The sequence below is a fragment of the Rhincodon typus genome, chromosome 21 (genome assembly GCF_021869965.1).
Source record: "Rhincodon typus isolate 14 chromosome 21, sRhiTyp1.1, whole genome shotgun sequence".
Lineage (NCBI taxonomy): Eukaryota > Metazoa > Chordata > Chondrichthyes > Orectolobiformes > Rhincodontidae > Rhincodon > Rhincodon typus.
In genome coordinates, this window is record NC_063352.1 from 26,168,836 (window position 1) to 26,185,221 (window position 16,386).

The 16,386-nt window shown below is 41.8% G+C and overlaps 1 protein-coding gene across 1 annotated transcript in view; it reads left to right on the top strand.

The window, feature by feature from the left end:
• LOC109936213 (probable helicase with zinc finger domain) overlaps positions 1 to 16,386 on the top strand; it is a 198,378-nt gene that overhangs the window by 35,377 nt on the left and 146,615 nt on the right. Inside the window, exon 3 of the mRNA XM_048609707.1 lies at positions 11,443 to 11,671. Coding sequence (XP_048465664.1) covers positions 11,443 to 11,671 — 229 coding nt within the window. The remainder of the gene's footprint in view (positions 1 to 11,442; positions 11,672 to 16,386) is intronic.

A 16,386-nucleotide genomic window follows, 5' to 3' on the forward strand; every position in this document is an offset into this window, starting at 1 on the left:
GCACAGTACAGGCAGATCATACCATACAAAGTGCATTGGTAAAGGAACAGAGCGAAGAATACAATGTTATGGCTGCAGAGAAGGTGCACAGAGAGCAAGATCAACATGAAATTTAAAATTTGAAAAGTCCATCCAATAATAACAGCAGGGAAGAAGCTGTTCTTGAATCTGTACATTATATATAAACTTCTATATCTTCTGCCCGATGCAAGGCAAAATTTCAGCCACGAAGGCAAATCTTCAGTTAGATAAATGCAGTACTCATGGCTGCCTGTCATACTAATAGTTCTGTAAATACAGTATTTGTGACATTCTTGCTGTGTGATGGATTTCTGAGTTAAGGAGAAAGAATGATGAAATAAAAACAGAAGAATACTAGAAACACGTGGCATGTCAGGCAACATCAGTAAGGAAAAACTAAGTTAACATCTCAGATCAATAATCATTCTTTCATCAGTTCTTAAGTCCCTTCATGAACTTACCAAAAATGATTGCATTGACATTTTAAGAACATAACTAAGAGCAGGAGTGGGCCATTCAGCCATTCAAACTTTCCCTCTCATGCTATAAGATCAGGCCTATCTGCCCCAGGCTTCAACTGCTCGATATTTCAAAAATCTACCTTTTCTTCCAATACGTGCATTGATCTAGCCTCCACAACTTTCTGGGATAGAAAATTCCAGACATTCATTACCCTCAAAGAGAAGAAATTCCTTTGTGTATCAGTTATAGATAAGTGTCTCCTTAATCTATTATGACCCCTAGTTCAAGAACCTTCTCTTCTTGACACCTACCTTGTCAAACCCCCTCAGAATCTTATGCTTCCATAAGATCACCCCTCATTCATCCAAATTCTCATGAAGAATGGCCTCACTTGTTTTGCCATTCTAGATAAGTCAGCCCCTTAATCCCATGGTGAATCTCTTTCAAACTGTTTAGAAGACCAATGCATCCTTTCTTAAATACGGGAACCAGACTGTACACCATATTCCAGGTGCAGCCTCACAAACACTCTATATGGCTGTAGCAAGACATCCTTATTTTTGAACTCCAACTCCTTAACAATGAAGTGTAAAGAAAGCCATTGAACAGTCACAGAACAATGAGGCCATTTGACCCATCATATCTGTGCCAGTGAGCAAGAGAACAACACAGCTCTCATTACATTTCCTCATAGTCCTGCAAATATTTTCTCTTCATTTGCTTATCCAATTCCTTTTTGAGAGCCCCAACTGTATTTTCCTCCACCATACTTGCAAGTGGGGTATCAGTTTTTATCGACTCGCTGTGTAAGATAAATTCCTCATGCCAGTCATCTTAAATTGGTGTCTGATGTTTCTTCCCCCTTCTGCTAATGAGAATAGTTGTTCTGTATCTACTCTGTATAGACCCTTCTTGATTTTAACAATTCAATCAAATTTCTTCTCAGTTGTCTTCTCCAAGGAAAACAACTCCAGCTTTTCCAAACAATGTAACTGTAGTCCCTTACCCCTGTGATAACAAGGTGTAGAGCTGGATGAACACAGCAGGCCAAGCAGCATCAGAGGAGCAGGAAGGCTGACGTTTTGGGCCTAGACCCTTCTTCAGAAATCCTTTACCCCTTTACCCCTTTACTCCTTTACCCCTGTAATCATTTTTGAAAATATTTTCCTTCCCCCGTCTAAAACCTCTCAGGCTTCCTAGAGTGAGGTATCCAGAATTAGACACCATACACTAGTTGAGACATAACTTGCCTATTTGTGTACTGTGTGCCTTTATTTACAAGACCAAAATCCTCTATGACGTTTGAACCACTTTTTGACCTGCCATGCTACCATCTATAGTTTGTACAGATACATTCCCATTTACAGACAACAAGGTGCAGGGCTGGATGAACACAGCAGGCCAAGCAGCATCATAGGAGCAGAGAGGCTGACGTTTCGGGCCTAGACCCTTCATCAGAAAAGGGGGAGGGGAAGGGGGTTTTGAAATAAATAGGGAGAGAGTGGGAGGCGGATAGAAGAGGGATAGAGGAGAGGATAGGTGGAGAGGAAACAAACAGGTCGAAGAGGCGGGGATGGGGCCAGGAAAGGTGAGTGTAGGTAGGGAGTTAGGAAGGGGATAGGTCAGTCCAGGGAGGACGGACAGGTCAAGGGGGCGGGATGAGGTTGGTCGGTAGGAGATGGAGGTGCGGCTTGAGGTGGGAGGAGGGGATAGGTGGGAGGAAGAACAGGTTAGGGAGGCAGATAGAAGAGGGATAGAGGAGAGGATAGGTGGAGAGGAAACAAACAGGTCGAAGAGGCGGGGATGGAGCCAGTAAAGGTGAGTGTAGGTAGGGAGTTAGGAAGGGGATAGGTCAGTCCAGGGAGGACGGACAGGTCAAGGGGGCGGGATGAGGTTGGTCGGTAGGAGATGGAGGTGCGGCTTGAGGTGGGAGGAGGGGATAGGTGGGAGGAAGAACAGGTTAGGGAGGCAGGGACGAGCTGGACTGGTTTTGGGATGCGGTAGGGGGAGGGGAGATTTTGAAACTTGTGAAATCCACATTGATACCATTGGGCTGCAGGGTTCCCAAGCGGAATATGAGTTGCTGTTCCTGCAACCTTCGGGTGGCATCGTTGTGGCACTGCAGGAGGCCCAGGATGGACATGTCGTCTGAGGAATGGGAGGGGGAGTTGAAATGGTTCGCGACTGGGAGGTGCAGTTGTTTGTTGCGAACCGAGCGTAGGTGTTCTGCAAAGCGGTCCCCGAGTCTCCGCTTGGTTTCCCCGATGTAGAGGAAGCCACACCGGGTACAGCGGATGCAGTATACCACATTGGCAGATGTGCAGGTGAACATCTGCTTGATGTGGAAAGTCTTCTTGGGGCCTGGGATGGGGGTGAGGGAGGAGGTATGGGGGCAGGTGTAGCACTTCCTGCGGTTGCAGGGAAAAGTGCCGGGTGTGGTGGAGCTGGAGGGGAGTGTGGAGCGGACAAGGGAGTCACAGAGAGAGTTGTCCCTCTGGAAAGCAGATAAGGGTGGGGAGGGAAAGATATCTTTGGTGGTGGGGTCGAATTGCAGATGGCGGAAGTGTCGGAGGATGATGCGTTGGATCCGGAGGTTGGTGGGGTGGTACGTGAGGACGAGGGGGATTCTTTTTTGGTTCTTATTGCGTGGACGGGGTGTGAGGGATGAGGTGCGGGAGATGTGGGAGACACGGTTGAGGGCGTTCTCGACCACCGAGGAGGGGAAGTTACGGTCCTTGAAAAACGAGGACAACTGAGATGTACGGGAGTGGAATGCCTCATCCTGGGAGCAGATGCGGCGGAGGCGAAGGAATTGGGAATAGGGGATAGCATTTTTGCAGGAAGGTGGGTGGGAGGAGGAGTATTCTAGGTAGCTGTGGGAGTCGGTGGGCTTGAAATGAATATCGGTTTCTAGGTGGTTGCCCGATATGGAGACAGAGAGGTCCAGAAAGGGGAGAGAGGTGTTAGAGATGGTCCAGGTAAACTTAAGGTTGGGGTGGAAGGTGTTAGTGAAGTGTATGAACTGTTCGAGCTCCTCGTGGGAGCACGAGGCAGCGCCGATACAGTCATCAATGTAACGGAGGAAGAGGTGGGGTTTAGGGCCGGTGTAGGTACGGAAGAGGGATTGTTCCACGTCTCCCCTCCCCCTACCGCATCCCAAAACCAGTCCAGCTCGTACCTGCCTCCCTAACCTGTTCTTCCTCCCACCTATCCCCTCCTCCCACCTCAAGCCGCACCTCCATCTCTTACCGACCAACCTCATCCCGCCCCCTTGACCTGTCCGTCCTCCCTGGACTGACCTATCCCCTTCCTAACTCCCTACCTACACTCACCTTTACTGGCTCCATCCCCGCCTCTTTGACCTGTTTGTTTCCTCTCCACCTATCCTCTCCTCTATCCCTCTTCTATCTGCCTCCCACTCTCTCCCTATTTATTTCAAAACCCCCTTCCCCTCCCCCTTTTCTGATGAAGGGTCTAGGCCCGAAACGTCAGCCTCTCTGCTCCTATGATGCTGCTTGGCCTGCTGTGTTCATCCAGCCCTGCACCTTGTTGTCTCGGATTCTCCAGCATCTGCAGTTCCTACTATCTCTGATCCCATTTACAGACAATTAGGTGACTGATGGAAGGATGTTCACCAGAACATTAGGGAATTCTTTACTGTGTCAAATTGCAACAAAATCCACTGAAGTGTCCAGGCAGTACCTTGAACTTCTGTCTTGGATAAAAGTCAACATTGCTTCATTATTTTAGTACTGTGCAGAAGCGTTAGTCAGATTATGTATCTAAACCTAGTCCCTCAACCAGAATTTATAGTTTTCAATTAGGCAAATTTGCCATGCCCCCTTTGCCTATGATATTCATTTTCTTGAAATAGCATCATGTCAAAGGTAGGACTGTTATTCATTATCACACCATGTATGTCTTTTCCAGAGTTTGTTCCCGCTACTTACTTCAAAATTAATTGTTATAGCAAAGCATTACAATTTTTCAATAATTCAAGACAAGAAACTATTATTATGTTCAGTACGCAGTAGACTTTTCATTTTGTTTAGAGAACGAAAATAGTGTACTGCTAATGGATAATAATATTTAGGAATCAAGCTCATAAGTCCATGTTTCATCCACTTCAAAGCTGGTATATCCTCCTTAAGGAGGAGTAATTTTCCAACCTAAAGAAACAACTACCAAATAGAAAGAACTTTGTATAAGTCCCAATCATCTGGAAATGTTCTCACCTACTTATTTTAAATCCTTGGGGTGAAAGCCAACTATTCTTCTTTTATTCTAGTCCTCTAGATATAAAGGTGAGTATTCCACTAACCTTTCAGTTATTTTCTGTACCTATTCATTGACATTCTAATAACATATGTCCCTGAATGTTTAAACCTTTTCATCCCTCCACTATATCGAGATTTACATAATTTTGATCCCAAACATATGGCTTCACATTTGCCTATATTGAAATCCATTAAACCCAATTTTGTCCATTCACTTAATCTATCAATACCTCAGCAATTTTGTGTTTCTACTTGCACTGCTAACAATACTGCCTATTTTTGGGTCATTATGAAGTTGGAGGTGTCACTTATTATCACATCTTGTAAGTTGTTTCTGAATACAGTAAATTGTTGAAACCCTGATGTGGAGGTGCCACTGTTAGACTGGAGTGGACAAAGTCAAAAATCACACAACACCAGGTTATAGTCCCACAGGTTTATTTGAAATCACAAGCTTTCGGAGCGCGGTCCCTTCATCAGGTGCAGTGAGAGGAGAGCACATATACACAGAGTTTATAGGCAGAGGCTCAACAGAGATCCTTACAGGATACAGTTCTGCCAATTAGAGTGCATGTCCATTATCCCTTTCCCTTATTTTTGTACTCGGCCAATTTCTTAATTAGGTCAATTTTGTTACTTTCAATTCCATGAGCATCAACTCTAGTCTGTTATGAGAGATTTCATCAGATTCATTCTGGACATGCTTATAAATAATATTTAAAGATATTTCTTCCATCAAGCATAACCAACTTTTGCAAATCTATCTGATTCTGATAATTTCTAGCATGTTCAATTAACATATTCTTAGCTATAGATTTCGGCAACTTTGCAGAAACAGATATTAGGTGAGCTGGTCCATAATGCTTTGGTGTAAATTTGGCATCTTTTTCCAATAATGGACCGGAGAAGTGTAATTTTCCAACATAAAGGAACAGTTACCAAATCGAGAGAACTTTGTCCATGTCCTAACCATCTGACAATATTCTCGACTATTCCTCAGAATTTGTTGCTTTTTGGCATCATAGATTTCTCTATTGTAATTACCTTGTTTTTGTTTATATTGTTGAGATGCTGTCCCTGATTCAGTCATCATTTTCTTGGAATGTTGACCATTTGTTGACTTGTTCCTGTTCTGTAAATGCAAAATATTTATTCAACACATGCACCATTTTCTTGCTATCATTATCAATGTAACAGCTATCAAATTTTAGGGAGCCTATATTTTCTTACTCATTTTCCTAATGTAAACATCAATGTTTGTGCGATGATTTTTATATCTGTCAAGATATTTTTCATATAGCATTTTTGCCATTCATGCTAACTGTTTTGTCACTGTGGGCTGCTCTTCACATCTTTTCCACTCGTAGGGATTTGTGCTTTGTCTCTTTGCATTTTTTTTTAAGCTTGCTTAGTTTTGTGTGAGCTCTTCCCTCTTTAGTTGTCCATGTCGTTGGCGAACTCATGCTGTTTCAAGATGTTAAAAAGATTGTGTTTGTAGTTTTCTGAACATTTCCTGCCCATCTTCTGTCGTTTTACCTAATGACAGATTTGCACCATTTGCTATGGACGCTCTGCGTCTCATCGCTTCAAACTCAATTTTGCCCAAATCCAGGATGTGTGTAGTTGTTTCACATTTTTCCCTTTCAAACTCTGCATCAAACTTTGTATTGTTGTGATGTTTTGCCAAACATTTTACTAAATCTTACTTATTACTCATTCCTAATTCTATTATAGCCTACTGTTTTGTTGGTTCTAGGATTTATTACTGCAGAGAATTATTCTCGACACACTCAAAACATTTACTGTCTTTCGCATGTGCAAGTCTGCTTATTCTAATCTGTATACAAATTAAAATCCCTTTTAAAGCTACCCTGTCTTTGTTACATAAAAAACTTAAGAAATAGGAGCAGGAGTAGACCATCTCGAACGTCGAGCCTGCTCCATCATTCAATAAAATCATGGCTGATCTTTTCATGGACTCAGCTGCACTTACCTGCCCAGTCACCATAACCCTTAATTCCTTTCCTCTTCAAAAATCTATTTATCTTTGCCTTAAAAACATTCAATCAGGTAGCCTCAACTGCTTCAGTCGGCAGGGTATTCCACAGATTCACAACACTCAGTCCTAAATCAGCTCCCCCTAAATTTGGGGCTATACCCCCTAGTTCTAGTTATACCTGCCAGTGGAAACAACCTCCCTGCTTCTATATTATCTATTCTCTTCATGATTTTATATGTTTATATAAGATTCCCCTTCATTCTTCTATATTCCAATGAGTATAGTCCCAGTTTACTCAAACTCTCCTCATAAGCCAGCCCTCTCAAATCTGGTACCAACCTAGTGAACCTCCTCTGCACCCCATCCAGTGCCAGTACATCCTTTCTCAAGGAGACCAATATTGTACACAGTACTCCACGTGTGGCCTCACCAGCGCCTTTTATACCTGCAGCATAACCTCCCCATTTTAAAACTCCATCCCTGTAGCAATTAAGGACAATATTCCATTTGCCTTCTTAATTATCTGTTGCACCTACAAACCAACTTTTTGTAATTCATGCACAAGGACATCCAGGTCCCTCTGCGCAGCTTATGCTGCAGTTTTTCACCGTTTAAGTAGTAGTCCATTTTGCTGTTATTCCTACCAAAGTGGATGACCTCATATTTACCAACATTGTATTCCATCTGCCAGACACTTGCTCACTCACTTAACCTATCTATACCCCTCTGCAGACTTTGTGTTCTCTGCACACTTTGCTCTACCACTCACTTTAATGTCATCTGCGAACTTTGACACACTACACTTGGTCCCCAACTCTAAACTATCTATGTAAACTGTAAACAATTGCAGTCACAACACTGATCCCTGAGGCACGCCACTAGCCACTGATCGCCAACCAGTAAAACACCTAATTATCTCCACTGTTTGCCTTCTGTTAGTTCATCTTCTATCCATGCAAATACATTACCCACAATGCCGTGCACCTTTGTCTCATGCAGCAGCCTTTTGTGCTGCACCTTGTCAAATGCCAAATGGAAATCCAGATACACCACAACCGTTGTCCACTGTGCCCAAAATGTTCTGATAGAATTCCAGTAAGTTAGTTAAAAATGACCTGCCCTTCATGAACCCATGTAGCATCTGCCCAATGGGAAAATTTCTATCTAAATGTTTTGCTATTTCTTCGTTGATTATAGATTCAAGCACTTCCTGCCCAACAGAAGTTAAGCTAACGGGCCTATAGGACCTGCCCTTTGACTATCTGCTTTTTCAAACAGTGGCGTCACATTTGCTGTTCTCCAATCTGCTGGAACCGCCCCAGAGTCCAGCGGAGTTTGGTAAATTATCACAAGCGCATTTGCTATTTCCTTTATCATCTCTTTTAGTACCCTGGGATGCATTCCATTAGGGCCAGGAGACTTGTCTATCTTTAGCCCCATTAGCTTGCCCAATACTACTTCTTTACTGATAATGATCGTTTCTAGGTCCTTACCTGCCATAGCCTCCTTGTATAGCCTCAATAGCCTTAGTTATTGGCATGTTATTTGTCTCTTCCACTGTGAAGACCGACACAAAATATCTGTTCAACCTTGGCATTTAGACAAGTTGACACTTTATAGCTACTACCAAGAAGGGTATGCTCATCTCTTGCTATGTTCTTCAATCATTTTCCATTCCTTAACACTACCCATAAAAACTCATGCTTGCTCAGCTCAGTTATCATTGCAGTGATTCCATCTTACACACTAAGTAGATTCCTCCCTTCTACCCTTCTAAGATTTTTCTCTTTTTTTAAATAAATACTACCACATCTTGAATTTGTACCTTACAATTTGGACTACACACTTTAACCTGTTCTTCTGTTGTACTGTTTTGCTCATGCATAATTAAACCAGGAGAGAGAAATACATCTTTTAATTTTCAAAGAAACATAGAAAGTAGGAGTAGTTGTAGGCCTTTTTGTCCATCTAGCCCACTCTGTCATTCAACATTGTCATGGCTGATCCTTTATCTCAAAACCATACTTCCATTCACTCCTCATACTCCTTGACACCTTTCTCGATAGCTATTTCTTTAGGACATCTACTGATTCCTTTTTATTTATTTTGTTAGTTTGATGCTCAAAAAATGTCCAACAGGTTTATTAGATATGATTCACTTCCATAAGTCCCTCTCCCTTATCCCGCCATTATTTTCTCAGCGCCCTGTTATCACATCCTTTATTACAGTTTCTTGCATTTTTCACCATGACTAATAGACTATCAGGTCTGTAGTTCCCTGTATTCTCTCTTCCTTCTTTCACTTATACTAGGGCTACACTTATAACCTCCCAATGTGCAGGAACCATTCCAGAGTCAAGATTCTATATAATCCTGAAAGGTAGTCATCTATTATCTCTGCAGCTACCTCCAAGGTGTAGATCATCTGGTCCAGCTGATTTATCTACTTTCATACCCATTCATTTCTTTAGTGTTTTTTTCTTTACTCAATATTAGAATTTTGTAATTTCTCATTCAAAATTGTTTCTTGACCCTCCATTATTTCTGGGAGGTTATTATTATTATCCTCTGAGACAGACACAGTACATTTGTTTAGTTTCTCTGCCAATTCCTAATCCCCATTATTAATTATCCTGACTTGGTTTGAAATGGACATACATTTGTTTTGCTGTTTTTCCTTTTTAGTATATATATATAATATGTGTGTGTGTATAATATATGTATATATATGGTTTTACAGTCATTTTCATTGACTTTGAACATTGCTGGATAGGCCAGTATTTGTTGACCACCCCTAATTATCTTTGTGAAGGTAGTGGTGAGGTGCCTTCTTGAACTGCTGTAGTCTTTGAGTGTAGTAATAAGCACAGTCCTGTTCAGAAGGGGTTTCCAGGAATTTGACCCAGTGACAGTGATGGAATGGTGACATAGTTCCAAGTCTGGATAGTATATGACTTGCAGGGGAAGTTGTTGGTGTTGTTCTCATGCATCTGCTGTCCTTAGTTTTCTAGATAGCAGAAGTTGTGGGTTTGGAACATACTTTTGCAGTCATGTTCTGTGGCTGAAATGACTGATTTCCAACAACCACAAATATCATCCTTTGGGTTACATATGATTCCAATCAGCAGACAGTTTTCCTCCAATTCCCATTGACCCCAATTTATGTTAGGGCACTTTGATGTCAAGGACAGTCATTTATATCCCCTATAAGCATACGAAATATGATGTAGACTATTTGGCCTCTCAAACTTGCTCTGCCATTCGATAAGATAATGGCTGATTTGTTGTGTTTTAGATTCCACATTAAAAATATTTAATGAGTCCTTGTTCATTATCTACTTATGCAGAAAGTTCCAAAGTGTCTAAATCTTGATTCTTCAGGGTTGCCACTAATTTTAAAACTGTATCCCATAATTTTGGTTTGACCCACAAAAGGAAACATCCTTTCTACATCCATCTTGTCAAGGCTATTCAGGATTTTACATACATCAATAAATCACTCTTCATTCTTCTAAACTCCAGTGCAAACAAGCCCAGCCTGGTCAACCTATCCACAAAAGACAATTTGCTCATTTTAGATGTCAAACTAGTAAACCTCTTCTGAACTGCCTCCAATTGGGTTTACATTTTTTCTTAAATAAAGAGACCAAAACTGCACACAATATTAGAGATGTGGTCTCACTGATGCCCTGTATAACTGAAGCATAACATTGTGACTTTTATGTTAAGTTCTTCTCGTATTAAACAATAACATCCAATTAGTCATCTTGATTATATGTGGCATCTGTGGACTAACATTTCCTGACTCACTCTAGATTTTTAAAACCCTCTGCTTCTTGGAATTCTGCAATTTTCCACATTGTTGATGGATGCCATTATTATACCTTCACTGAACAAGGTGTCTAGGAGCACAGTACTATTGCCAGAATTTTGTCAAGGCCTGGGGCATCCAATATGTTAAACTGTTTCTTTATACCACAGGGATTGAGTTGAAATAGTGGAAAGCAGGCATCTGTGATATTGGGACTCTCAGGAAGAGGTCGAGATGGATCATCTACTTGGCTCCTCTGGCTGACAAGTGATGCAAATGTTTTAGCCTTAGTTTTTGCATGGATGTGCTGGGCTTCCCTATCTTTGAGGATTTGAATATTTGTGGAGCCTTCACCTCCTCTTAATTGTTTAATTGTACACCACCATTCATGACTGCATGTAACAGGATATGCAGAACTTAGATCTGATCTGATAGTTGTGGGATTGCTTAGTCCTATTGCATGCTGCATTTGCTGCTTAGCATGCAAGTACCCTGTGCTATCCACCATTTCTTGATATCACGTGAAGTGAATTGAAGGGAATGGATGCTGAGTTGAGTATATTTAGGACCGAGAAAGAAGACATTTGGTTACTTATGGGTCAAGTTACTTGGGAACAGGTCAGGAAAATGTACTTGATATAATAGTTCAACCATGATGTAATCTACACTTGCTCCTATTTCTTCAGTTCTTTTAAACAAACTTGCACTTTAACATTCTGTAGCACCTACTGGGTTTGGAGCTATTTTGAAAGCTTTAAAGCCATTATCTATTTTTAAGTTATATTTTTATAACAAGTATACTAGAACTGCTTCCAGATCCTGTTGATGTGCAATAAATTTGTAGAAGTTGCTGTTTTTTCTGCTGTTTACAGATAGACAATTCCGAGTCCTGTTTCTAAGCACAGTCAGAACACGGCACACCTACAAAGAACCGCCAGCATCAGTGAGACGAAGAGATGCTCACCTTGAGGAGTCCACTGAAGACTTGGAGTATGGATTCTTTTCTAGTTATAGAATGCTGAATACCGTTCTCACCAGGACACAGTCCCTTGTGGTTGTGGTTGGAGATCCGGTAGCTCTTTGTTCCATTGGCAAATGTCGGTGAGTTGATAGTTTTCTGTTGCAGTAAGGTGTGTATGTGGTAAGATTGTATTGATATAGTTGGAATAGTGTAATTAATGTGATAGTTAACTTGACTTTTATTGTAGTACACCATGATTGCATTATTATTATTGTACATGTGTGCTGTTAGTTTGTGATTAGCCAATTTGTCATATCTATAATAATCATAAGAGAATCAGATTAGCTCAGTTGACCGGATGGCTGGTTTGCCATGCAGAGTGACACTAACAGTGGGGGTTCATTTCCTCATCAGCTGAGGTTATCATGAAGGATTCTCCCCTCTTCTAAGGTGTGGTGACCCTTGAGTTAAACCATCACTAGTCATCTCTGTCTAATAAGAGAGCAGCCCTATGGTCTGGTAAGACTATAGTGACTTTATTTTATAATCATAAGGTTGGAATGACATAAGGCAGATGAATTGTCTTCAAGTTGTTGATTAAGATAGTCTTGGATTCTGATTGAATGACTAGCTTTCCCGTGTTTTGTGCTAGCTATTTGAGAGCAGACATTGCCAGTGTAATTTAACATGGTTTCCAGTGTGCCAGGCACAGCCTTTGGTCAGCTGAGGAATTGTGTGTTTGATATCAAAGACCTCAAATCTGGCAACAAACTCATGCTGTACAGGTTGGCCAGATTACCTATCCTTCTGTATGTATCAGAGATACAGTCAATGTACAGCAGACACCTCAAATTCCAAGAGAAATATCACTAGCGATGTCTCCACAAAATCTTAAAAATCTAATGGCAAGGTTGATACTTCAATGTCAAGGTTCCGTCTCAAGCCAAAAGTCCATATCCAGGCACTGACTACGGTCAGTCAACTGCATTGGGCAGGCCACATTGTCTACATGCCTGACACCAGCAACTCAGACAAGCTTTCTACTTTGAGTTGCAATACAACAACATGATTCAGTTTTATTTGACAATTGGATTTACTGCAGCATTGATGAAAAAATTGCTATGATGCACAGCATGTGCAGAACCACCAAACTGCAGCAAGAAATGGCCATTGTCAGGAAGAATTGTCAATGGGAGGTCAAAACGGTTGATCAGTCACCAAAACATTTATCCAGAATTTTAAAATCAGTATGTCCAAATTTTGAATGACAACAGAAATTGCACCACCTTTTATCACATTGGTGATAAAGAATGGGAATCCTGATCATGTCTGTAATTGTTAGATTATTGTGAAGTGATTATTCATTCGCTAATCTTTAATTTTTTCAGGGAGGCTCTTCTGCCGTTAATGACTTGTCTATTTTTAATCTTCATTAAAATATTATTACCTTCTACTTATTGAAATTTTCAAATGATTGTTACCATTATAATGGTTAGACTTTTGGTGAGTAGAAATGCATTTTCTATGATTAGAGACCCAAATAATTTAAATTATAAAACAATACATTGCAGCACGGGAAAAGCCCTTTCAGCCCTCCAAGCCTGCACTGATTCTATTCCTTATTCAGACCTGCTACTTATTGCCCATGCACGGTATCTATCCCTCTGTTTGCCTCATGTTCATGTGTCTATCAAGGTATGCCTTAAACATTGTTACACAGAATATCATAGAATCACAGAATCCCTACAGTGTGGAAACAGGCCCTTCGGCCCAGCAAGTCCACACTGACCCTCAGAGCATCCCACCCAGACCCAGCCCTATAACCCACCTAAACTACACATCCCTGAACACTATGGGGAATTTAGCATGGCCAACCCACCTTTCCTGCACATCTTTGGACTGTGGGAGGAAACCGGAGCGCCCGGAGGAAACCCACGCAGACACAGGGAGAATGTGCAAACTCCACACAGACAGTCGCCCAAGGGTAGAATTGAACCCGGGTCCCTGGTGCTGTGAGGCAGCAGTGCTAACCACTGAGCTACCGTGCTGCCCCATGCAGTGTTAACATGCCTGCTTCCACCACCTCCACTGGCAGTGTATTCTAGATACCCATCATCTCTGTGTGAAAATTTTTTCTCACACTTTTCCCCTAAACTTTCCCCCTCTTACCTTGAACCTGTGCCCTCTTGTAGTTGACTTTTCCACCCTGGGAAAAAGCCTCTGACTATCCACCCTATCTATGCTTCTCATAAGTATGTAGACCTCAATCAGGTCACCCCTCAGCCTCTATCTTTCCAGTGAAAACAACCTGAGTTTATCCAAACTCTCCTCATAACTAAACCCCTCAGACCATGCAACATCCTGGTGAACCTTCTCTGCACCATCTCCAGATCATCCATGTCCTGCTGGTGGTGTGGTGACCAGAACTGCATAGAATATTCCCAATGTGGCCAAATTAAAATTTTATATGGCTATAACATAAGTTACCAGCTTTTATATTTGATGCCCTAGCCGATGAAGGCAAGTATGCTGATTGCTGCCTTGACCACCTTATCCAACTCTGTTGCCGCTTTCAGGGATCTGTGGACCTGTACACCTAGATCCCTCTGAATGTCAGTGCTCCTAAGGGTTCTGCCATTTATTGCATAATTCTCACCTGAATTTGATCTTCCAAAAAGTATCACCTGCATTTGTCTAGTTAAACTCCATCTGCCATTTCTCTGCCCAAATCTGCAATCTATTTATATCCCACTGTATCCTTTGACAATCCTCCTCACTGTCTGCAACTCCACTAATTTTGGTGTCATCCGCAAACTTACTAATCAGACCATCTACATTTTCCTCAAGATCATTTAAATATATTACAAACAACAAAGGTCCCAGCACTGATCCCTGTGGAACACCACTAGTTACTGATCTCCATTCTGAAAAGGACCCTTCCACCATTACTCTCTGTCTTTTGTGATCAAGCCTGTTTTATATCTATCTAGCCACCTCACCCCCGATCCCTTAAGACTCTACCTTCTGTAGCAGCCTGCCATGAGATATCTTATCAAATGCCTTACTAAAGTCCATGTAGACAACATCTACTGCCCTTCCCTCATCAATCATTCTCATCACCTCCTCAAAAAAATTCAGTCAGGTTGGTGATTCATGACCTTCCCTGCACAAACCCATGCTGCCTATCACTAACAAGTCCAATTGCTTACAAATGTGAATAAATCCTGTCTTTCAGTATCTTCTCCAACAGCTTCCCCACCACTAATGTCAGGCTCACCGGCCTGTAATTATCTGTATTATCTCTGTTTCCCTTCTTCAATAAAGGAACAACATTGGCCATTCACCAGTCCTCTGGAACCTCACCTGACGCCAAAGGGGATGCAAAGATATCTGTTAAGGCCCCAGCTATTTCTTCCCTTGCCTCCCACAGTCTCCTGGGATAGATCCCGTCTGGCCCTGGAGGTTTATCTACCTTAATGTATTTCAAGACACCCAGCCCGTCCTCCTTTATTATGCTGATTGCCCGAGAGTATCACTCACTTTCCCCTAACCTCAATATCCCTTATGTCCCTCTGTTTGGTGAATACTGATGTAAAGTACTCATTAAGGATCTCGCCCATTTTCCTCTGTCTCCACACATAACCTCCCTCCTTTATCCTTGAATGGGCTTTTTCTCTAGCTACCCTCTTGCTCCTAATATATGTATAAAATGCCTTGGGATTCTCCTTAACCCTGCTGGCTAAGGACATTTCATAGCTCCTTTAGACCTTAGATAGGCTCCTTTTTTTAGCCTAAGCTGATAATTTCCCCTGTCAAAGGTTCGCGAATCCTGCCTTTCCTGTCCTTCATTTTCATAGGAACATGTCTGTCCAGCACTCTAATCAACTGGTCCTTAAAAGACTTCCACATTTCAGTTGTGGATTTACCCTCAAACATCCACTGCCAATCCACATTCTCCACTTCTTGCCTAATTTGGTTATAGTTGGCCTTCACCTTCAGCTGAGGTCCACTCTTGTCCTTATCCGTAAGTGTCCAAAAATGTATGGGATTATGGTCACTATTCCCAAAATGCTTTCCCACTGAAACTTTGATCACCTGGCTGGGCTCATTTCCCAATACTAGGTCCAGTATGGACATCTTCCATGTTGGACTAACCACATACTGTTTCAAAAACCTTTCCTGGACACAGCCAACAAATTGCTCCACATCCAAACCCCTGGGACTAAGGGAGTTATGCAGGATAGTGGATCAGCAGTGACCAACTGATCGAGTGAAGATGTAGTGAGCAGTTGCACTGTGTGCCAATGACAAATTGTAATGCAATACAATTATGTGTTCACAGCATTTGTGTTGATAGCACTGAATAACTTCCATCTTTGTTTACATAACAGTAATTAATTGTGCGAAATACTTTGAGACTGCTGAAAATGTTACCTACACAATTGCAAACATTGCTTTTATTATTTTCAGTGGCATAGCTTTGTAGTTGCTGGATGTCAGATGCTGATAGATACCCAGGAGCTTCTCACATTTTTTATTAGACTTAAGAATAAGGAGGGCAAGAGGAAAATGGTTAAAGTAGGTCGTTCGTGGGGAAAAGGGACCGGGTGTGTCTTGACAATGGAGAACGAAGCCAGGTTAGACTTGCCATGATTAAGGCTGAATTGATGGTGATTGAATATACTGCTGAGAGTCAGATTTGCTGCTTCGATTTGGAACCAGGTGGACCTCTTTAACTATGAGGTTCTTGATTGGGGTTGTTAACCTGGGCCAATGCAACCGACCAGGAATGGACATCCACACCGGAACAAACCATCAGCATACAACAACAAAAGACCAGAACAAAGAAAAGAAT